This window comes from Acartia tonsa, chromosome 6 (assembly GCF_053477335.1).
Source record: "Acartia tonsa isolate MP-2025a chromosome 6, ASM5347733v1, whole genome shotgun sequence".
In the NCBI taxonomy this organism is placed as follows: domain Eukaryota; kingdom Metazoa; phylum Arthropoda; class Copepoda; order Calanoida; family Acartiidae; genus Acartia; species Acartia tonsa.
Genome location: NC_137265.1, coordinates 11,814,019 through 11,839,692, shown reverse-complemented (window position 1 = coordinate 11,839,692; position 25,674 = coordinate 11,814,019). Strand labels below are relative to the sequence as shown.

At 31.3% G+C, this 25,674-nt stretch overlaps 1 protein-coding gene and 1 long non-coding RNA gene across 2 annotated transcripts; one reads left to right on the top strand and one right to left on the bottom strand.

Annotated features, from left to right (window-relative positions):
• The first annotated feature begins 8,999 nt into the window (after nt 1–8,999).
• LOC145323267 (glyoxalase ElbB-like) lies at nt 9,000–14,553 on the top strand. Its single transcript, XM_080165699.1, has 8 exons — nt 9,000–9,087; nt 10,777–10,877; nt 11,345–11,458; nt 12,047–12,157; nt 12,526–12,633; nt 13,467–13,547; nt 13,949–14,044; nt 14,408–14,553. Exons 1-8 carry the CDS (start codon nt 9,060–9,062, stop codon nt 14,459–14,461), a joined length of 693 nt encoding a protein of 230 aa, XP_080021825.1. The 5' UTR covers nt 9,000–9,059; the 3' UTR covers nt 14,462–14,553.
• Nucleotides 14,554–21,058: 6,505 nt separating this feature from the next.
• LOC145323266 (uncharacterized) lies at nt 21,059–24,228 on the bottom strand. Its single transcript, XR_013880903.1, has 2 exons — nt 24,132–24,228; nt 21,059–21,190 (listed from the first exon to the last, which is right to left on the bottom strand). It is a non-coding gene; the product is annotated as an uncharacterized LOC145323266 (long non-coding RNA).
• Nucleotides 24,229–25,674: the final 1,446 nt, after the last annotated feature.

The following is a 25,674-nucleotide window of genomic DNA, read 5'->3' as shown; positions in this document are numbered from 1 at the left end:
AAAAAGGAATTTAGTCAGAATTTACAATGTTGTATGTTCTTTCCTTGATTAAATGTATGACTTTAACTTCATTTTTTATTACACAGAATTTTATATCAAAGGATTATTTTTATTTAATTCATTTTTGAAGTTTTTGTTTTAATTATCGTGCAAAATTGTCTATAATACGATAAGATACATGATTTTTCGGTATGGCTTATAACCAGTTCTAATTTAGGGAAAATTATTCGGATTCGGGACCATACTGGAAAATAAGGTTACAGCTTTTCATTATGTGATATAGAGAAAGTGAAATCTCCTGAATTGGCATACCTAAACTTTATCTTTGAAAATGTTAACCTTGTATATTAGATTTATTACCCTAGACAGTCAAACAAACACTCATTCTGACTCAAAAGGACTTTCTAACAAACGATGATTGAAATAGAATTCCCCGAACAAAGCTTTATCCTGAGGAATTCAACTGGTTATCGTAATTTGATGAAAAACCCACCAAGGTTAGATTGTTCCTACACTGAGTAACTATTGGTCTAAGTAAGCATTGATCATCTAGACTTTATACATCTATCCAACATATGTGATTCTATATTTCCTTTCTTGAGAACTAAGTAGTGCGGATTATTAAAGTGTTAGTTTAGTCTCTTTTACACATTCCTAATTTAACCTCTTGCTAATTTCAAAGTAATTCTAGAAAAGAATTTCATTTGTATAGAAACAAATTAATTCACAACTTAATTCATACAGTAACTAGGAAAATTCTATTCTCTGATCACCTTTACTAAAGAGTCATGTATGGTCATACAAATAAGAAAGGATCTCCATACAATTTAGTCATCTATCTCTGATAGCAGCCAAGTATTAATAGATATACGATAGACGTGGATATAAAGACAGTGGAAAATTTGTCGTCATTTTAGCTTTCTAATATGAACCTCTATTATTAGTCAGTTCTTTTAACTAGTAATATCAAGGGGAGAGGATGTGGTAAAGAGGATGGATGGGGTGTATCGGTATTTTTGCCAGCTGCAAGCTTCAATTTATCAGAGTACATGAAAATCTAATGCAACATCCAAGTAATCATATATTGATTCACGTATATAGCGAAGAAATTTTGGGTCAAGAATTTACGGATAAGCTTTGAATATTCTTATTATGTTCAAGTTATATGTCTTTTTAGCTAAGTTTAAGATTCTGCACTCAGGTAATTTATGTATATTGGGTTTACCTTGGTTTTAGGCTATTTTCTATTCGAAGAAAATGTAGAAAGTGCTTTTTCATGGAAGTTGTCATTCAGTAGAAGCCTCTATCATAGCTAAGATAATTCAAAATTGAAACGAAGATGACAAAAAAGTTGGGTTAGAAAAATGTACATATGTCAAGAAAAAAGCTCCAACTCTGTTAAAAATGATTTACTTTTGTAAAAAAAAAACATTGACAAAATTGTTCATTCTCCCTTTTAAGGAAAGCATGTGTTCAAAAGAGATACGTTAGATTAACTTCTTTGAAAAAAAGTTTCCCTAGCTTTACAGAACTTAAATTTGTAGTTTACATTTCGGCGAAAACAAATTATGTGTATAGGCTAGGCTGGGTTGATTATTCTTACAGAGATGTTACACAGTGCAAATGAAGGTGCTTTGACTTTTGTGTCAGAACCTAAATTGGGACATAGTGCATTTCATTACCCTAGGTTAGGTAACTTCATTTCACTTTTCAATAAAATCTAAAATGCAGCGGTTTTTTAGAAAATTAAATTTGAAAATTTCAAGTTCAATTTTAACCCACTAGGAGTTACCGCATAATCATGACAAGGAAAGCAAAGATTATTTATTTAAAATTTGGAACAACTTTGCTTTTATAAAGTTCTTCATAAAACCACTCCTGAAGTGAGTTAATTAATGGCCGTTTTTATCAATTGCTTTGCTAAGGTCACGGAAATTCTGCCTTAAATAAATCATATATAGAGAGGTTTTATGACTGACTTTATAAAAGCAAAGTTGTTCAAAATTTTAAATAAATAATCTTTGCTTTTCTTGTCATGATTATGCGGTAACTCCTAGTGGGTGAAAATTGAACTTGAAATTTTTAAATCTAATTTTCTAAAAAACCGCTGCATTTTAGATTTTATTGAAAAGTGAAATAAGGTTACCTAACCTAGGGTAATGAAATGCACTATGTCCCAATTTAGGTTCTGACACTAAAGTCAAAGCATCTTCGAAGGCACTGTGGTTACGAAACGTGTATGTATTAAGATATATAAGTTTTCCGGAATTTTAAAGTTAGGAGGAGATTTGAAATCTGTATCAAATTTTGAGGATTTTTTATAAAATTCGTTTTTTTTATAATTCTTTATCTAAAAGCAGAAATGCATTTAAGTTAATTAATTTTGGCATCTGTGATTGGTGGATTTAAAAAATCTGCGCTCTGATTGAATGGCGTACATCATTCAACCAATTAGAGCGCAGGTAGTTTAAAATCCAACTATCCTATTGGTCAAAATTAATTAACTTTTTCCCGTTAATTTAGGCATGTTAGAATTGTTCTATCGATTTCAAACTTTGCATGGTGATTACTTTAGCAGTAAGGTATGATTTAGAAAGCATAGCAACTCTACAAGAATGTCCGTACGTCCATTTTAAACATGTTGATTTATTTACTTTTTTAACAACAATTTTTTATGTGATCTAATCATACGATTGATCTGATTATTGGTCACATCGAGTCAGAGGCGAATTATACTATCCACACGTCTCCGCAAGAATCCGCAAAGTGTGGCGATAAAATTAAGGCCTATATTTCATGTTTTCATTTACAGTTAAATCCTTCTTTCCCCTTCTTCAGAGATATTTAAGTTTTTTTTTAAATTAAAAACCTTATCATTAAAATCAGTACGACGACTTTCAATTTTTAGGACTAATATATTGCCTATCAAAAATATATTATATTGAAATACGATTATTGACAATTAATTAAATTATCTTTTAAAATGAAAAAAAATCTAAACTTTTTTTTATATCCCTGAAAATTTTACCTTTATAAATTTAAAATAAATAATTGTCTGCTAAAATGTTCACAACATAACATAAATGTTCATATAAATAACTCCCAGTGGTAAAAAAATAATAATATTAATTTGTTGTAATTTATAACAGATTTTTAATGCATTAGCGTTCGTATTTGATTTTATAAGAAATAATACTATAAAAAATGTGTTATTAGGCAATTAGCATTGGAGTTTTTTTTATTACAGTCAAAGCAGTGCCGCATTATTTTGCGGTAACCAAGACGAAATTTAAATTATCTCCCGCAAACATGTATTCAATTTGCAAATGAAAAAATAGGGCCCAGATGCATGCAAAAGTAGAATGTGAGAACTTTATAAGCAGGCAATTAATTTGTAGTTATTAAACAAAATTGTACATAAAGTTGCAAAATTACGTAAATACTGTTGAAGAACATACATTTGAATATAGAGATGCTTCACTTATAAAATTGTTGTGAGTAATCTAAAAATCAGATGAATATGATAATTATATCAACAAAAGCTGTTAGAAAAGTAAAAATCAGCATTTTGTGGTCAGAAATATATAGCTTTTTCGCTTCCTAAATCGTACCCAACTTTTATTTGAGTTTTGTTCAATAAGGAGGACATCCTACTTCTTATATTTTAGGCTGGAAACTAAAAATTTTAAACTAAAGCTTCATGAAAAAAATTTCATGAAAAAGTTTTCCCGCCAACCACCATCTGCGGCGGAGCTGCTAAGTACAACTGGTTAAGATGCGGAAAGGGGTCCTACTTTTGAGGGTTAAAGACTGTTAAAGATAAATAGTTTTTAATTTAAATTAACGGGGTTCAACAGCCGCGGGTAAGCCTCAGTTAAATCGTCATATTATATCTTTAAAATTAAGCTGAAAATCTAAACTTGTTTCTTAACAGACAATTCTACTTATTAAAATCTTATTTTGCACACCTGCGGAATTTTAGGCTTGTGCGCGGCTGTCGATCCCTTGAAATTACTATTCGTAGCCCAACATAAGAAAACGATATATTCTTTGATAACAGCTGATTTGATAAACAATATTTCCTTTTAATGAAAAAATATCTATTTTAGCAAAAATCATGTTTTAAAATTTTTTAAAAGTTATACAGCTTAAGAAATAAATATAAATAATTTTTATTTAACACCTTTTTTTATTTTGCTGCCTTTATAAGGAAATATTTAATATATTTGAATCGGCTTAATGCAATTTTTTTTCTTTTTTTTTATGATTATTCAATACATATGAAAAAATAACATTTAAAAATCTCGCCACAAGAAGATTTAACAAACAAAACATTGATTTTAAGTACGATTTGATTTTTAAGTTTTAGAAAAAGTATAGAAATATTCAAAGTTAAGTGTTTGTTTACATTTTGAAAAAATAATTTTGCCCTGTTCTATTTGATTAGAACTTTTCTAACAAGCTTTCTTTTATAAAAGATTAATATTTTTTAATGTTTTTGAAAACATATTACTTAAGTTTGGTTAAAAGTTTTTTTTCTAGGTGAATTAGGTGTTGCAATTTTTTTGCAAATTACGTTTTTTGGCTTTTCATTGAAATAAGTTGCACAATTCTGGTTTTTACTGTATAAATTTATTAAATGACTTCAGAAAAACATATTATAATACTTACATTTACTTTTTTTTCTAACAATCTGTTTTTAAGGAGACTTTTTATATCGCTGACATAAATGGCATTATTCTGCAAAAAAATATCTTTTTTTGCAAATTTAAAGATATGAAAGTATTTAATAAATGGTTAACTTTAATTTTTATTTTAGCAAAATGGATTATTGTTTCTTATAAGATGAAAATAAGGTATCGCAAATATTTGTTGCAATTTTAATGCGAATTTATTGCAAATAGGAAGACATAGGATTTTAGTTTTAACAGATTATGATTCTGGACCCAAAATTACATAGGACTGAAGTTTTCGTTTGTTGATTGCTGAAAGTTAAAGTTTCTTGCTCTAGAATCGCTATGTGTGGTATGTTGATTCCTGGGACAACAAAGTATAATGTAAAATAATAAAGCGAGTAATGGATCTTGTCATCCTTGTTAAGACTGTAAATTATTGTAAATGGACGATAGCCTGACAAAAAAAATGGCTGTTTATTGTAACCTGCGGGTTTAACATTTTGCAACCGCAGATTTTGGGAAATGCAGTCACAGTAAAATCAAGGTCATCCTACTGTTAAATAACATAAATAAAATTCAGCTTGTTGCCTGATTCTGTTCAATACAAGTCAACCAAGCCCTTTAAATCATATTTATCTTAAAGTATCCAAATATTTCTTTGGCGGCTATCGGCTTCTGGCTCCTGAACCTTTTTTTTATATATACACTGTAATCAAATTATAGCTGTAAAAACCTAATTCCTAGCTGCCATCAGATTAATTCAATTTGTATAACAATTTATTCATGAATTAAAATGTATGAATCATACAAAATTTTAGTATAAGAGAATACATAGATCAAATCTGAGCATAAATGAGTCACCCTAATTGTTGGTTCCATGAATGTTTATTACATTAAAAATACAGTTCATTTATATTTATGAAATTTACTTAGTATGTATTGTAACAATGAATTTACAGCAACCATAGAAACTGCTTTATTTGAAAATGAAAGCAAGTTGTTGTTCCCCCTTCTTTTTCATACATTCATGTATTTTACTCAGATTTTAAGATCAAACATTACAGAAGCTTCTTCTTTTGATTAAGATTAAAAGTAAAGCTAAAGCCTTTTAAAAAATATTAAGCATTTTTGATTTCAAAAAGTTTAAAATAGTTTAATCAACAAGGAAGTCATAACAATTTGTTTTATTTTTAAAATTTAAGAAAAAGGGAAAAAATGTTTTAAAACTGAGATCAAAACATTGAATTTTGCCAATAATATCCGTAAGCTAGGGCGGTCTCATTCAAGTAATTTTATCACAATAGTAAGTTAGCCAAGCAAAGTAAAAAAATGTATTGTGATTTTAGGATTTTTAATATCCAAAGAAGTAGACTCTAGAGAACTACTACAGTCAGTGTATTGTATACGTAGAGACAAACACACATTGCTATAATTTTGTGTAAAAAAATCAATGGTTTAAAAGGGAGTGGTTTAACAACAACTCAGCTGATTTTGTAAAATACATTATGAAATCTTAAACATATAAAAAGTGATGTTTATTACATAATAAATTGAAGAAACTTAAAGTGAAAAGAATACAAATAAATTGTAATTCTATATTGTTTTCTTTGCTAATTAAAATTAAAAACAAAACAAAATTTTATCAAAAAAGAAATTAAAAGATTTAACAAGTGAAAAGGTGAAAAATTGCTAGAAAACTTAATTTGATTATTGATTGTTTAAGATTATTTAATCCTAGTTTCTTATGAAATAAGAAGTATGAATCGCGATGTATCATTACTTGGATGTTGCACCAAATTTTCATGTATTCAGATAAAGTGATACTCGTTGCTGTCTAATATAATAATACCCCCATCCACCCCATCCACCCCATTACCAATTTTCTTTTACTGGATGAATGAACTGACCATTAAATGAGGTCCATATTAGCATGCTTAATTGATGAAAAATTTTCCCTTGTCAATATATCCACGTATATCATGTATCCATTTTAGGATCAGTGTACTGAGCTGGATCTTTAAATCATTTTAGTGGTGAGCCAGATCGCACCTTAACTTAGACTGTTACCTTTTCTCAAATGAAAAATCAAACATCACACAAATGCTATAGAGTTCTAAAGTCACTTAGTGTCAAATTATCACAGAACATTTGTATATGAATTAATTGTAATCGTGTTGTTAACTGTACACATGTACATGTACTGGGAATACGCGTGAATGCCGCGTAAGAATATTGTCAAAACAGAGTTGCCACTTTGAAACTTTTGAATATTTTCATAAATATTTCAATATTTTTTTACATGTGGTTTCGTCCTCCTTTCTTAGACTTTGGAATATATATATATTTTTTAAATTCACCCCCCCCCCAAAAAAAAAAAATATTTAAATGTTTTGCTAAGTGTTTTTTTAAATCCTAATGTTACAGATTCCTTCTTTATAATATTCAAATGAAGATAAATTATAAAAAATAATATAAAAATAAAATTACAAATAAAAAATAGCTTGGACATCATTGCCTCTATGTTATAAAGATTACCCCCAAAGTTTTAATTTACAATTTCCACCCCCTCCCCCCCCCCCCATAAAAAAATGAAAAAGCTTGGATGTCCATGTATTACTCTGTTTTAAGAGCACTTTAACTTATTTCTAAAGCACAAATTAAAACTTTAAATATGACTGTGTAAATCCATGTCTGACCATAAGATATCAAGCTATACTACGTGCGGTAGTGGTTAGTATCGTCTTACCCGTAATTTCAGCCTTCCTTCTTAGCTCAAAGCAATGGATTGGTTTCTACTTTAGGCTTGCTTATCTCAGTTATACTTGGGTCCAACTGGGACATTGATTTTACTTGTTTAGCCTTAAAGTTTTACAAAATTGTCTGATTAAGTAAGAACAAGCAAAATTTTTTGGGGGGATAAACAGTTTTCGGCGGCAACAGCAGTTTTGCAGCCATTTCTTCACAATTTCAATACTTTTTGTAGGGAGTTGGGGTCAAAAACGAAAGTGTACAAAACAGGGTGTAGGAAGGTATATCAATCCCCTGGCAAATTTCGATATGAAAATTTGATATAAGGGGTGGTTTCAATAAAATTTCTTCACAGTTCAACATTTTACCATATTAGAGCAACTTCCATGCCAAGTTTTGGTGTTCTATTCATGTTTTAAAGTCTTGAAGAACACATACCTTATGGAAAATAATTACATAAATGACCCCCTTTTTTAAAAAGTGTTAAGATAATTGGTTTTAGTTATCAGAATGAAAAGAAATTGCTAGGGTATATTTAAAAATGTATTTTCTTTTAAATATTTTCAAAATAATGAGTGTAAAAGCTCTATTTTAAAGATTATCAGACTTTAAAATTCTTAAACTTTAGTCGTCATTTTTGAGAAATTTTATGTATAAAGCAGTTAATTTAAGAATTAATATAAATAAATAAACTAGTTTTCTTTATCTTCAGCTATAATTTAACTTCAAAAATTGTTTTATTACATGTAAAAAATCACTATAAACTTTGGGAAAATATATCGACAAAATGTGGCAACCCTGATTTTTATTGGACAAATTTCTTACATAGCAGAAATCCAATTAGTAGTGATTTAACTCGCCGTGATCGGGGTGAGCCAACTTTCCACCAATGAGAGCACAGAATTTTATGAAATGCCGCGCTGTGATTGGCTGAAATTCGGCTCACACCGATCTGGCTCACCACTAAAATGATTTAAAGATCCACTCTGTATATCTATCTGTTGTAATATTCTTTACAAGTTGACGCGCCCCTAGACCCTAAGAATTTCCCTTCTTAGAGGTATATTTAGCTTCATAATTTCAATAGTTAAAGCGTACAGAAGTCTGACGGACAGACAATATTTTACATAGATTGGATGATTATTGGGTATAAGAATATTCACAAAAATTGGAGACATATATCATGGTTCTATGACAAACGCAGGAGTCACAAACGTCGGAGTGGACAAACGCAGGAGTGGACACTTAACCTAACCTAACCTATTTTAAACCATATTTTAGGTTTTTTAAATACCGGCCTTACCCCTGCGGGGGGCTTATTTGTATATTCATATCTTAACCTAACCAAACCTATATAAAAATACTAACTTAAATTAATATTTTAACACTCCTGCGTTCGTCCACTCCGACGTTTGGGACTCCTGCGTTTGTCCTGGAACCATCTATCATTAATTGTAACTAAGAAAACATCATATATAGAAATCAGTGATCACCCCCAAGTAATGTATGGACGATGGAAACCTCACAAAATTTCTATTTTAGACTTGAGTTGAGAAAATCACCTCTAATTATTGACTGACTGGATTTTTGCTTCTCAATAAACAATTAATTTACTGTTCTTTTTCAGATTCTAATATGGGAGAAATAGCAATTATACTGACAGGTAAATTACTAATGTAACAATTCTTACTTGGTCATTATGTCTATTGTGTAAAATTCAGCTTAAAAGAATTAGTAGCTAAGCACAAAAAAAAAAACAGTATAAAGAGCATATGTTCAGTTGTCACAACAAAGATAAGAAAGTTAGAGAATACCAAAATCTTTCCAATTTTTTATGTATTTTTAGCATTACCGACTTAGAAACAATATATAGACAAGATGTGTATATATTAGGGTGGGCCCATTTTACCCTTTTTTTTAGATTTTACTGTTATCATAAGTTGTGGAAGTCATATATATGTATGATAAGCCCCATTCAAGTTTCAAAAGTGACTTGGCTCTTATGGCTGCCGGCGCGCGGGGGGTATAAATAGTACCAACCCCCTTATAAAACCAAAAATTTAAATTCCTTCAAACACAGGCATGTTGCATATCAAAATGACCGCATTGAAATGCTGATTACGAATCTGAAAACCGTTTTGAAATATATTGCTCCTAGTTCGAATAAGATCACATTAAGTACTTAAAAACAGCTGATTTAGTCAAAATTGTTCATTTTAGTGGGTTATTTGAAAATCCTTTCAGACTGAATCAATATTTTTCAAAACGATTTTCAGATCTGTAATCAGCATTTCAATGCGGTCATTTTGATATGCAACATGCCTGTTTGAAGGAATTTCAATTTTTGGTTTTATAAGGGGGCGGGCACATTTTATACCCCCTGCGCGCCCGTTGTTTTTGGATTAAAAAACCTCGACCCACCCTAGTATATATTAAAGTAATCTTCACTGAGAATGTCAGCTGTCTATCTTTAATAGCAACTTAGAAAATCACGGACTGAATAAAGGAACTGTACAAATATCATTATAGATTGTGGTAGATATGATGGTATAGAGACTGTATACTGTACTATTACTGTTCAAATATTATTATAGGTTGTGGTAGATATGATAGTACAGAGACTGTATACTGTACTATTACTGTTCAAATATTATTATAGGTTGTGGTAAATATGATGGTACAGAGACTGTATGCTGTACTATTACTGTACAAATATTATTATAGGTTGTGGTAGATATGATGGTACAGAGACTGTATGCTGTACTATTACTGTACAAATATTATTATAGGTTGTGGTAGATATGATGGTACATAGACTGTATGCTGTACTATTACTGTACAAATATTAAAGGTTGTGGTAGATATGATGGTACAGAGACTGTATGCTGTACTATTACTGTACAAATATTGTTGTAGGATGTTGTAGATATGATGGTACAGAGACTGTATGCTGTACTATTACTGTACAAATATTATTATAGGTTGTGGTAAATATGATGGTACAGAGACTGTATGCTGTACTATTACTGTACAAATATTAAAGGTTGTGGTAGATATGATGGTACAGAGACTGTATGCTGTACTATTACTGTACAAATATTGTTGTAGGATGTTGTAGATATGATGGTACAGAGACTGTATGCTGTACTTTCTGTACAAATATTATTATTGGATGTGATAGATATGATGGTACAGAGACTGTATGCTGTACTATTACTGTACAAATATTATTATAGGTTGTAGTAGATATGATGGTACAGAGACTGTATACTGTACTATTACTGTACAAATATTATAGGTTGTGGTAGATATGATGGTACAAAGACTGTATACTGTACAAATGTTATTATAGGTTGTGGTAGATATGATGGTACAGATGTTGCAGAAACTGTATGCTGTGCTATTGCTGTAGAAAAACTGGGATACACCCCGACCTTCTATTCTTTTGATAAGGTACAAAGCATATAAATTCTGGAAATTAGTTAGAAGGTAGAGATAAGTTTTTAGTAGTAATTCTTAATGTCTATCATAATGTAGATCATTAAATTTGGAAAACTAGTTCTAATGAAAGGTTTTTGATAGCATATCATCAGTCATAACTCTTACATAAATATCAAGCCTTTTATGTAGTAAGGTTTTTTTTTTAAATCTGTAGATTAAGATTTCGATAACTCTAAACCGATTGAGTTCTTTATTTTATCCTGACTAATGTCCAGTCGTGGTTTTAGACTATCTTATTTATAGAAGTAAGTTTTCATATGTTACGGCTATTTTTTAGGACTTTATAGAAACCTAACAGAATTTTTAAGGCTTGAAACTCCTCTATTGATACTTTTGGATATTATAGTTAGGACATTGGTGTCTTAGTATACCTGACCCAATTTAATAATGGGAAGTTTATTATGGAATGTTTTTTTTAGCATCAGAATGCTGTATATGACCATACAACTTCTGCTGTTCATGAAGACAGTGAGGCCAGGAATATGCTACAGGAGTCATGGAGGGTGGCCACTGGGTATCCTCAAAGTATTCAGGTAAATCTATTTAGATTTTACATGCAGAAATTTAAACTTTCAAGCAAGTCATAATTGACAATTAAAAAACAATTATATGCAGAAAGAAACTTTAGAGTCATATACATAGTTGCACTTTGGGAGGAGTGGAAGTCGACCACCCTCATACAATTGTAGTTTTATAAAGATAATAAATAAAATGGGGGGGGGGGGGAGTCATTTTTCCTAGAGGCGATTTCTCCAAAATAGTTATACATCTTTCCAGGATCTCAGAAGCTACCCTGTAAAGGAGAACCTAATCGGTGGTTAGCGAGATCCTTCGGTACTCACACACAGATCCTGTTACTTAATTATAAGGATAGATGAATTGTATACATTTCTGATCTCTCTGATCTTCCACTGTTTTAAAAAACGTCCTTTGCTTGATTTCACAGCTTCAATAAAATTGTTAAGGTTTTCTCAGACTATTTCTTTTGCGATAGTGATCTAACAATCTCAATAAAATAGTTTAAAACCTTCACAGGACAAATACAAAATTTATCTTTTTTGTAGTAATATCATTGTACAGTTAAATCCAAATAATTTTATATAAAGAATTGTTATATTTAGAGCTTAGAGGTTGAGAATATACGTGGTATGTTGATTCCTGGAGGGGTGGGCATAATCAGAAACATCACAAACCTACAACAACATTTAGATGATAGTAGCCAACCCCTTAAGGTAGTTGGAGCGAAGAACTTTATAAATAGTTATATTACTATTGCAAATAAAACCACAGTTTATTTTGAAATCCTGACTTTAATTCTAAAACTTACAAAAGCTAGTAAAACAGCTTTTCACGTAAAAGAAAAAGTTTTCTTTAAATTAAGGTTTTTGCAAATGTTTCCATTTTATGATTATAAAAAAAGGATAGAATATTTAAAGAAAATGAGATTTAAGACACATAAATGCAGAATAAACTCCGACCCTTTTAATTTTCATAGTATCACTACTTGCTAATAGCTTCACCCCTTGCCACTATGTGCACAAATAAGGTGTTGTTTGAAATTTTCCAGCACATTTAATTATTTTTAAAGATTTGTTTTAAGATTGATGAAGATTTACAGACAAGGATTGAAGAATTACACTCCAATAAAATCCCTCTGGGGGTTATATCACATTCTGCCCTATTACCAGCTATAGCTCTACAGGATAAGGTAAGAAATAAAGTATTGATATGTAGTTTTATATATGTACAAGGATGACAACATCCATAAGTAGCAAAGCAAGACTAAAATTAAAGAATTACACTCCAATAAAATCCCTCTGGGGGTTATTTCATACTCTGCCCTAATACCAGCCATAGCTCTTTAGGATAAGGTAAGAAATAAAGTTTTAATATTCAAGTATGTATATGAAAAGGTAGAGCATATCAAATATCTTTGCAATACTAAAATTAAAGAATTACACTCCAATAAAATCCCTCTGGGGGTTATTTCACATTCTGCCCTAATACCAGCCATAGCTCTACAGGTAAGAAGTATTGACATGTAGTTTTATATATGTACAAGGATGACAACATCCATAAGTAACAAAGTAAGACAAAATTAAAGAATTACACTCTGATAAAAACCCTCTGGGGGTTATATCACATTCTTCCCTAATTCCAGCCATAGCTCTTCAGGATAAGGTAAGGGTTGATATTTTGATATACAAGTTTCTATATGTACAAGGATGACAACATCCAAAAGAGTCGAAGTTAGACAAAGATTAAAGAATTACACTCGAATAAAATCCCTCTGGGGGTTATTTCATATTCTGCCCTAATACCAGCCATAGCTCTTCTGAATAAGGTAAGGGTTGATATTTTGATATGCAAGTTTCTATATGTACAAGGATGACAACATCCATAAGTAGCGAAGCAAGAAAATTATTAAAAAATTACACTCTAATAAATGAGCTATTCGTTCCAGACGGACGTACAGACCGACCCTTATTATAAAAATGCTTTGTTCTTAACAATTATTTGCTTATTGTGTTTGTCTTTAAGAATGTTGTGGTGACTTTTGGAAACGAATCTGGAGGTGATAAAGATTTCTTTGCCTCAACAGCTAGTGAGCTAGGAGCTACAGTAAGTAAAAGACATAAATTTAAGAAATCAATTCAATGTAAGTATGAAATTATGGTGATTGTCGTTATAGCTTTAAAAATACATTAAAACGAAAAAAATTATAATAATGTGATTCGCAATCCAATTGACATGTTGTCAGCCATGGCGATCAAGCACACTTCCTTAATTTCCTTCCTTTCATACCCATCCCATTAGTTTCGTTTTTACGTGCTTTACTCCAAAAGGTATTTCCATCGGGTATAGCTAGAAACTTTGGGGACCTTTAATTAATAGTAATTTGGTTGTACAATATAGCAGGGTCCACACTTTTCTACCAAAATTAATCTACAGAAAGGGGAAATTTTGTTATCATTATTGGGGCTGTACATCAGTTAATCGTCCATGTTTTTTTTTCATTTTAGGTAGAGGAGATACCCTTGGGTGAAGTATGTATTGACTCTGAAAATAATATAGTATCTACTCCTGGGTTCTTATCATCTAGTTCTACATATATACAGGTATGATCCTTATATCTTTCGGGGAGTTTTCATACAGGTCCAAGAAAGGTATTGGGCTTTTTTACTATACTTAAATTTATTGAAATTGTTTATTGGCCTATGCAATGCAATGGATATAAGATATACGTGGATATATTGACAGGGAAATTTTTTTTGTCAATTTAGATGGCTAATATGAAACTCATTTATTGGTTAGTTCGTTCATCTAGTAGGGGAGTAGGGGATGGGGTAAAGGGAGTAAATAGCTTTTTTTGCCAGATGCGAGAATCACTTTATTAGAGTACATAAAAATCTGGTGCAACATCCAAGTAATTATAAATCAAATGCCCTTGTGCTACTAATGAAAATTTTTCCTTATTTTAGGTACACAACAGTATAGACAAACTTGTTACAGAATTAATCAATCTTAATTCATAAAATAAAATAAACAATGTACTGATTATTTATTAAATAAATAATGTAAAATATTATACAATTGTTGTTTTTAAATTAAATTTGTTTGTCAGCAATTTTCTCTCGTTTTATCCTGAAAAAATATTAAATATGTAATTGAACTAAACAAAAGGACTATCAATGAATTATATAACTTTATGTTAAAAGAAGTTTTCTGTATGGCTACGAATCCGGTCAATTTCTACTGGATTAGTACCAGTTATAAGCCCTACTGAAAAATCATGTTTCATATCCACGGATGATAAAATTTACATCGTAATATCTAATATCTGTTATGATGGCCAGGGCCTTCAGTCCCACAGGGCTAACAAAACAGGAATTAATCTTATAGTTTTTTCTGATCCTCCGAAAGTTGTTTATAATACAATTCTTTACCTATCCTGTGAATAATAACAGTTCAATCGAACGCTTTGTTAAGATCACAAAACACGTATTAGTCCTGTGGTTGGTCTTACTCAGCTATGTTCTAATTCATTTCAAGACAGGCGTACATATCAAGGAATTAAAAAAAATATAAAACTCTTAGTAGCGTAGCTATAGATCTATTGACAACAATTTAAGATTCAATCCAGGGAGTAAGGGAGGGGACAATGGATCGAATATTCAATTTTTAGGAGTCTCAGACTTTGGGTACTGGCTTAAAGGGAATGTGCACGAATACAGCAGATTTTGACTGACTTTCGGTACTTGCGCATCAATGCCCCGCTAACTAGCTGAGCTAGTTTTGAATATGCAGACAGAAAAATTTGTTATTAATGGCTGGTTTTAACAAATATTTTTTCCCAAGAAAATGTCATTTCATGTATAGAAACTCTACTGTGATATTTACGTATTAAACAATCTAAGAACTGCTTGAATTTAGGGATAGCCTGATATCTAGTTGCCGAAAGTGTACGCAGTTTCCTGGGTGTTTCCTCATCCTCGCTCAATATTTACTACTAGCTACAAATCTTCAAACTTCCCTTAAAAAAATCAAAATTTGAATGTGTAAACGATTTATACAATATACATTATAAATTTGAATTTTTTAAATTTTGATTTTTTTTTTTTGAAGTTTGAAGCTTTTTTAGCTAGTAGTAAATATTGAGCTAGGATGAGGAAACACTCAGGAAACTGCGTACACTTTCGGCAACTAGATATCAGGCTATCAATTTAGGTGTCAGAGATGCGTTTTTAATAAATGCCGCGTTTTTTCCGACAATTTTTTAGACATTGATTGATTGAACGAAGACGATGGGAGAGTATACAACTTAAGAATTCAAAATTTTAAAATTATTATTTTAGCCATTTGTATAAATCAATTTTCGCTGCATATTTATTAAAGGGAGTGTGAACGTAAAAATTTCTCATCTGATTATCAAATCTTAACATTTTCTAAGCACATTTCACTACACTGATCAACCAAAAACGTCCTATTAACAAAAATATCCAGGAATAATGCCTGGATTTTATGGTATTTTGGGAGGGAAAAAGGAAAAAACAGGGAAAATCTGAACATTTTTGTTTCTTATAATGTTTGTAGGGATATTTAACTTGTCATATATAGTTGAAACAATTTACTTACTGTTAAGGATTTATTTTATGATATAAAATTGCCAATTAGTTTTTTTATAACGTAGTAATTAGGTAATAAAGACCTATATTAAATTCGTATTATTGACAAAAAAATACCTCACTGTCTACAAAGGGTTGAATCTCATAGGTTATTTAAAATAATAATATCCTTTTTTATTGTGTTGGACAATAAATAACCCACTTTGGAGAATTAGTTTACACTTTTATCAGACTGTTTATAAAGAAATATTGCGTCTTTATTATTTACAAATTTGTAATTAAAGGTGGGCGAGAGATGGGCCATTTAAAGTTGATTGGATACTAATAAAAAACCTGTTTCTAGGTTTGTTATTGTATTTGGTTTTCAATAAAAAATATTGCTTATTTTATCAATTTCTAAGTAACTATACATTGGTTTAAAGCAAGGATTATGTTAAAAGTCAGCTTAACCGTTAGGAAAAATCAAGAACTATGTGAAAAAGTTTAATTTTAGCTATAATGGGAGAAAAAAGCAATTTAATGCACATTTTATATAATACGGAAAATTTCTTCCTTTCCCTTTACCTTATAAAAATCGTCGGAAAAAGCCGTTTTTTAAGCAAACAAAAGCGCGTTTTGCTCTATCTGTGAGATATTATGAATGAGATAATGTTAAGATTTGATATTAAGATGAGAATAATTTACGTTCACAGTCCCCTTAATGCATCTTTTTAGAGCTGTATTAGATATTATACAAATGGCTAAAATGATAACTTTAAAATTTTGATTTCTTAATTTGTATACTCTGTTAAAGTCGTACAGGGCATTGATCTTCAAGATGAATTAAGGTTTAAAACAGAGTATACAACTTAAGGATTCAAAATTTTAAAATTATTATTTTGGCCATTTGTATAATGTCTAATACAGATCTAAAAAGATGCATTAATAAATATGCAGCGAAAATGGATTTAAGTTGTATTAGACATTATACAAATGGCTAAAATAATAATTTTAAAATTTTGAATTCTTAAGTTGTATACTCTCCCATCGTCTTCGTTCAATCAATCAATGTCTAAAAAATTGTCGAAAAAACGCGGCATTTATTAAAAACCCATCTCAGTTATAAATATATGAGAAGGGTTAAACAAGATTTTTCTAGTGATTAATTACAGAATGTTTACTACATTGTGATGTGTTGATAATTTAATTTTCAAGTAAATGAATTTTTTCTTAGAACTAATTTTGTTCTAAATTAGGTTACCATGATCCCTTTACAATTTTGGTAAAATTTTCTTGATAAATCTGGTTTTCATTGCTTTTCAGCGAAACCTCTAAAATTGAATTAATTGCCCATTGTCCCCTCCCTTACTCCCTGCATTCAATCTTTTTGTATGCAAATTTATCTAACATAGGTTCTTGTTTAGGATCTTGGACAAAGTAGCCTCCACTGTTAATATAGGTCATGGCCGTAGCGCTAGGCCCCCTAGCCTATAACCTAACCTAACCTAAAATTGTAATAACAATATAAAAAAAATGTTAAAACAATATCAAAAATTATAAAAATTCTAAACCACCTAGGTATGTATTAACAGTTGAGGATATTTTTCTTAAAAAATGTCCCAAGGCTAACATAGGTTAGGTTAGGTTATATGCTAGGCGGCCGAGCGCCCGCAGCTAGGCAGGCAAAGGGGCCGAGCACTGCTGCCATGATTTTTTTTATTAAGAGTGTGGAGACTATTATCTTTAGGAGGCTACTTTTCTTAAGTAAAGGTCCCAAGCAGGGGCGTCCAAGCTTTTTTTTTTGGGGGGGGTAAAAAATTTTAGGGGGGGGGGTAATTCGTGTTTGGGGGGGGTAAAATGGCGCGCGAAGCGCGCCGAAATTTTTTTTTACCCCCCCCAAAATTTTTACCCCGGGGGTAAAATTTGATTGGGGGGGGTAATTACCCCCCCTAAAGTCTGTTGGGGGGGGTAAATACTCCCCCCAAATCTGTTGGGGGGGGTAATTACCCCCCCCAAACTAATTTACCCCGGGGGTAAAATTTTTGGGGGGGGTAATTTAATTATGTAAAAAAAGCACCTACCTAATCTATTAAGTTAATAAGTACTATCTTATAACATAAAGTAGTAAGTAAGGTTTATTTGACTATAGCTTCAGATTTCATTACTTTTAATACTGAGTTCTCCTTTTTAGGAAAGCTTCACATAGATCCCACGATGGTTCCACAATATTATAGGTCAATCCTTTGAGTGGTTTTAGGCTATTTTTCTCCTCCCTTTTTACCCTTTAGAAAACACGAGTTCTTAGATGCTAAGGGCGCCACTACTATTCAAATATATAGTAGTATCTCATTCTTTAGAACATAAAAATACAATAATTAACTCACTAACCAATGAACCAATATGATTTTACTTTAAAGTGAAGCGTCTTATAGGTCCTGGTAAGTTTTATAACTAGTTTTGAGACACCCTGACATCCTCCCAAAAGAAATCGCCTATAGAAATTCTTTTTCATTATTTAATGAAATATTTAATTTAGTTAGGTATCTATTTTATGGAATCTTCAGTGCTTTACAATTACATCATAGATCCCCGGGATGGTTTTAGCCCTTATAAAGGCCCAAGCAAATAAAACATGATCAAACTATTAAATTTTTTGTTATCATGGTTAAGAACTGGTTGGACAGTAAAATTTTTTTTAAAGAACATTCAATTTGGGGGGGGTAAATACCCCCCCCAAAAATTTTTTTTCAAAGAACATTTATTTTGGGGGGGGGGGGTAATTACCCCCCCCAAAATGGTTTGGGGGGGTAAATACCCCCCCCAAAATCGTTGGGGGTGCCTACGGCACCCCCAAGGTAGGGGTAATTTTTTTTTGGGGGGGGGTATTGTTCACAAAATTTTGGGGGTGCCTACGGCACCCCCAAAATCGTTTGGGGGTGCCAAATGGCCCATTACCCCCCCCCTTGGACGCCTATGGTCCCAAGGCTACTTTGTCCTAGAGGATACTTTGTCCGAGGCTACTTTGTCCAAGATCCCTTGTATAGGCATAAATATAAGTGATCTTTGAAATGCTTCCTAACTTTTTACTTTGTTTTGAGACAGCGTAAAGTGGCACCAAAAAAATGACGTCATACGATAAAATTACCAATGAGAGGCGAGCATAAATTTTACCTTTGGTCAATTACAGTGTATACTGGCCTCTCATTGGTCAACTTTATTGTATGACGTCATTTTTTGGTGCCACTTTACGCTGTCTCGTGTTTTTTTTGTAAGTTTATTGTTATTTTTTATTTTACCTAAAGTAAACCTTTGGACTGTTGGTCAGCTGCTTTATCCAAGTTCTTTTTAGGTCTGCCTGGCCTTCTTTTAATTTCGGGCTTATCTATATTCTTTTTAGGTCTGCCTGGTTTTCTTTTAGTTTCGGGATTATCTTGCCGAGCGAATGAGCTGACGACTTCATCTTAAAAAATAAAATCTATTTTTGAGTCATATATTCAGGGGCTGCTTTTCAGCCAATTAATTCCATTAGAAATTGTCGAAAATTAAATATTTGTTGGAGTAAAGTTGGAGTAAAACTTTTTTTTGGTGTAACTGAAAGGGAAGTGGGAGAGAAAAAAGGGAAGGGGGTGGAGAGGAAATTTATTTAGAATTGTTTGTCAGAATCACATTCCCTTTTCCCTGCATTTATTTAACCTATAATTAGGAAATAGTTAATATAATTTGGTTGTTGAATGCTTTAGTCATTCATGTCCCTGGTCCTTCAGAGTTAAAAACAAAAAGACAGAATTGTTCACGCTTTCTTATGAAGCCTCAATCACAACAATTACTTTTATTGCTCTTGATTAAGCAGAGTTTTTATGGTAACGATTTGATTCGCAGAAAACCTGCAGCCGCACATTAAGATGCACTTAAATACCAACAATACTTCAGACTGCTTGAGACAAAAACCTCATTACTTTATAATATTGGATAAAAAAGACTAACCTTTGAGACTAAAAACAGCATTGATAATTATCTGATTTTCTGGTACACCATTCTCCATCTTCACATCAGGCACATCCTTTTTCATCTCATCAGCAGGTGGCGCGGCATTTTCCAGTGGTGTTTGCTCTTTTGAAGGTTTGACATTACACCCAAGAATATTTTCCACCAGTGTTTGTGTATTTTTTCTCTGCTTCTCGATGTCCTTTACTAACACCTTGTGAAAGTAATTTATTTATAAATTCTATATCAAAAATGGATAAAATCTTTATAAACTAGTAGCTACACCACTATAGGCCTTTTAAAAATGGGGTATGGTGGGGATTCTTTTTTAGGGGTTTTTCTCTAAGGAGGGTGGAGGTATCCTTCCCCTAAATAGTTACAAATTTTCCCTGGACAAATAAAAAAAAAGAAGAACCATATCGGTTTAGCGGTAAGTGAGATCCTTCGCTCCACAGAAACACTTCCATCCTGCTATTCTTTATTAGTCCTATTGTTATTTTATAACTAGGAGCTGCGCCAAAAGCATTTTAGGATATCTTTAATCTAAGGTGAAATGATAACAATTTTGGGCAGAAAAATAGCATAAAACAATCTTAAGACCTGATTTATAAAAATAAGAATGTGAATCCTCCATAAAAAGTGTTCATAAGCGAGATCTTACTAAACAACAAAAAAAATATTTCTTTAATAAGACTCTGGCATCCCCTTCCATTCTCCCCCACCTCTTAATTCTATATCTTAATCAACAACTATAAAATTTACAATTAAATATGTACACACTGATGGGCATAGAGTTTTGCCAGCAGGATGCGCGAAGCGCACCTGAAAAATTTAACATCCGCCGTAAACTAAAATCAAGGTGGGTGTAGAAATGTGAAATGAAAACAAATTAGGGGTGTTGTTTTATCATCAGGGGGACGTGAGCCTTAGTAAATATGAATGTAGTAAATGAATTTGACTTTATCTAAATTCTTTGATTGTTTACAATTACATTTACAAGCCATATGAATTATTGTTTTTAATCAGGGCTAAGTGGGTAAAAATAATCAATTACTTTTCCTGAATTTTATCACAACCAACATCAAGATTTCCCCATTTTATCCAGACACCAGAATTCATCTGGTTCAAAATAACCTCAACTTCTACCAGATAGTTTTTCAATGTTAACAATTTTTCCTAAAATTAATTGTTTTAAAACATTTTTTTATTAAATCAAATTTATCATAGATATAATTATAATATAAAAGTTATGAAGCTCTTTTAGTGCCGATAAAAAATAACGTCATACAATACAAATGACTAATAATAGGCCAATACACAGACTAAATTACCAATAGTAGGCCAGTATGGCGTCATTTTTATAAACACTTAAAAAAAGCTACCGAAATTATAGCAAATAACATGAAAAAAGGTTTTGGATATCCACTTTAGACCACTTTATTCAGCAGATCAGAATTATTAGTGAAAAGTTTGGACACTGCTAATTGGTACCAACCAATCAAGATAAAATAAAAGGGATCTACTGCAGTTCACGGTAAAATATTGCTGGTGAGCAATATTTCCAAAAATCTATGAATTTTAAAGGCTGCTAGCTGCCAAACGGCTGAACGTACAGATCATACACGCACACCATTTTAAGCGGCATAAAAAGGCCTACAAATAATCTGGAATAGCCAAGATCCAATTATGCACAGGGAAAGCTTCACTGAAGAAAAAACGCGTAAAATAGGTCTTTTTCGCGCATTTCTCTGCACTGCGAGATAACTATGCATTATTGATTTATGGCTATTCCAGATTATTTGTAGGCCTTCTTATGCCGCTTAAAACAGTGTGCAGGCATGATGTGTGCAGATTGGAAATATTGCTTACCAGCAATATTTTACCGTGAACTGCAGTAGATCCAATAAAAGTATTCAAAGTTTTCAAGCTAATGATTGAGAGAACAAACTTTGAGGACCAGTGTTATGTACAGTCCAATACCCCGAACCCCTCTCCCTGCTAAAATCCAAGGATCAGTAATATTTGAAATAAAATCACTTCACATAAATTCATTTTATATAAAACATTTCACATAAAGTATCATTTGACATAAACTCATTTCACATAAAGGTACACTTCACATAAAAACGTTTCACATAAACTCATTTCACATAAAGGTACACTTCACATAAAGGTACATTTCACATAAAGGTACATTTGACATAAAGGTACATTTCACATAAAGGTACATTTGACATAAAGGTACATTTGACATAAAGGTACATTTGGCATAAAGGTACATTTGACATAAAGGTACATTTTACATAAAGGTACATTTGGCATAAAGGTACATTTCACATAAAGGTACATTTCACATAAAGGTACACTTTGCATAAAGGTACATTTCACATAAAGTTACATTTCACATAAAGGTACACTTCACATAAAGATAAATTTGACATAAGATACATTTAACATAAAAACATTTGACATAAAGGTATATTTGGCATAAAGATACACTTCACATAAAAATTTTTTTTAACAAAAATGTATATTTTACATATGGGTAAACTACACAAAAAAAACGTTTCACACAAAGGTACATTTCACATAAAGGTACATTTGGCATAAAGGTACATTTGGCATAAAGGTACATTTCTCATAAAGGTACATTTCTCATAAAGGAACATTTGCGATAAAGGTACATTTGACATAAAGGTACATTTCCCATAAAAACATTTGACATATATTTTACAAAAAAAACCGTTTCATATAAAGGTATATTTAACATAAAGGTGCATTTCCCATAAAAACATTTGACATACAGGTATATTTATCATAAAGGTACATTTTTTAAAAATGTACACTTTACATAAAGATGCCTTTAACATAAAGATACTCTTTAAATAAAAGTAAACTTGACATAAAGGTACATTTCATATAAAACTACACTTTGCATATAATCATGTTTTTTTCTTCAAAATATTTTCAATGAAAAAAAAATCTTCCAAATTTAAGAGTGAAAATCTGTTAAACTTTTTGCAAAAATCTTGGCTCAGTAATTTTTGTCATATATATACTTGTCATAAATATATTTGTCATAAAACATATGTTATAAAATTACACTTGTCATAAAAACAATTATCATAATTACATTTGTCATAAAGGTACGTTTGCTATAAAAACATTTGTCACAAATGAACGTTTGTCATAAATTACTGGTAATTTTTATACTGGTACCTAAAATTTTATACTGGTACCCAAAATTTTGTACTGATACTCAAAGTTTTATACTGGTACCCAAAGTTTTAAACTGATACCCAAAGTTTTATACTCATACTCAAAGTTTTATGCTGGTACCCAAAGTTTTATACTGGTACCCAAAGTTTTATATTGGTACCCAAAGTTTTATACTGGTAACCAAAGTTTTGTACTGGGTACCAAAAGATTTATACTGGTACCCAAAGTTTTGTACTGGTACCCAAAGTTTTATACTGGTATCCAAAGTTTTATACTGGTATCCAAAGTTTTATACTGGTATCCAAAGTTTTATACTGGTATCCAAAGTTTTATACTGGTACCCAAAATTTTATGCTGGTATCCAAAATTTTATACTGGTACCCAAAGTTTTATACTGGTACCCATGACAAATGTTTTCATTACAAAATGTGAAATGTATCTTTATGTGAAACGTTTTTATGTGAAAAATTCTTTAATAAGAAAACTTTTTATGTGAAATGTATCTTTATGTGAATCGTTTTTATGTGAAATGTACCTTTATGTGAAATGTACCTGTATGTGAAATGTACCTTTATGTGAAATGTACCTTTATGTGAAATGTACCTTTATGTGAAATGTACCTTTATGCCAAATTTACCTTTATGTCAAACGTACCTTTATGTGAAATATACCTTTATGTCAAATGTACCTTTATGTCAAATGTACCTTTATGTGAAACGTTTTATGTGAAGTGTACCTTTATGGCAAATGTAACTTTATGTCAAATGTTTTTATGTAAAATGTACCTTTATGTGAAGTGATTTTATGTCAAGTGTTTTATGTGAAATGAATTTATGTGAAATGATATTATGTCAAATATTACTGATCCAAAATCCAATACTATAATAACTTATTATACCTTAAAAAATGCACTAAACTTTTCGATCAGCCATAGATCTGTGGACATTGTGTTGAATTTACATGTTAGGCACTCTTGGTTTATTAACAAGGCTGTTTCTTCTAAATATAATTTGAAATAAAAAAATGTAAAATCTCTCATCGAACCATAGGGTAATTGAAGCATTAAATATTTAGTTAAATAGCTTAAAACCAAACTGGGACATAAGTAATGTTTCCCGAAAATGGAGAACTCAATCAGTTCAGTAGTTATAAAAAAACCTTAATCTACAGATCAAACAAGGATGTTAACATTTATTAGTAGCGAGGCTAAAAAAACGTGGAATAGAAAAGATGTTTAGTTCTAATAACAAAGAAAAAAAGAGTGATACTAATATGCATTAACAAGACAATCACGAAACCTTGCAAGATTAAAGTACACATCTCTTAGAACATGACTTGCAGAAAAACGACAAAAACTATATTTAGATTAGATGATTATATTTCATAGGAATCTTCACTAAAATTTCAGCTGTATATCTTTAATAGCAGTCTAGAAAATTATATTTTCCTCATAGCTTCATGGACTGACTGACTGACAGACAGACAAAGTGAATTGAAAAGTAGCTTTATTACTAAAAACCTTACTACTTTATCTTATAGATTTGTACCTGGTTTTATCTTAATTTTCAGCTCTTCAATTATTCTTTCTTTTTCTTTCACTTCAGTTTTTAGTTTCAAAATTTCTTTTTCATTTTCTTGTAAGTCTTGTTTAAAATGTTTGATGATAATTATATTTTCTTTTATTTCATTATCTATTCTTGGCCTCTTATTTACTTCCCATTTTTCTTTGAAGACCCTTTCTGTAGGAAAATTCTTGTTTGCTGTTTTTTCAACTATTTTTTTAGTTTCTATACTTTCTTTAACATTGTTCAGATTTTCAAGAAGATTTTTTCCCTTTAAGAATTGATCTTTATTGTTAACTACTTCATTCTCTCTGTTTATTTGATCATTTTTAGTAATTATATTATTAGTAATTGTTTTCACGTATTCTGCTTGACTGATATTATCACTGGCTAACTGTTTAAACTCGCTGAGAACTTGGCGCAGATTTGTAAGAACCCTTTTAGTATCTGCTTCTGCAGAGTTATCTATTTGTGCTTTTAATAATTGATTGTTTTTAGATAATATTTTGATATTTTGAGCCAGATTACAGATTTCAATGTTTTTCTTTTCTACATCAGCGCTTAATCTAAAATGAGGTCAAATAAATATATACATTTTTTGCAGCCATCATAGACGTCCATGGGGGGGGGGGGGGTAAAATGGGGATTACCCCCCCCCCCCCCTATTTAAAATTTACCCCTACCCTGGGGGTGCCCCCCTGAAATATTTAATATTTCAGGGGAGGTAATTACTCCCCCCCCCAAGCAAATTTTACCCCGGGGGTAAAAATTTTTTGGGGGGTACAAAAAAAAATTTGCGGCACGCTTCGCGCGCCATTTTACCCCCCAAAAACGAATTGCCCCCCCCCAAGAAAAAAGCTTGGACACCCTGGTAGCCAT

Coding starts and splice junctions, on each gene's coding strand:
- LOC145323267 (XM_080165699.1), top strand. CDS start 9,060: ATGGGAGAAATAGCAATTATACTGACAG. Junction 10,878..11,344: donor CCTTCTATTCTTTTGATAAG/GTACAAAGCATA, acceptor TGTTTTTTTTAG/CATCAGAATGCTGTATATGA. Junction 11,459..12,046: donor GGTATCCTCAAAGTATTCAG/GTAAATCTATTT, acceptor TGTTATATTTAG/AGCTTAGAGGTTGAGAATAT.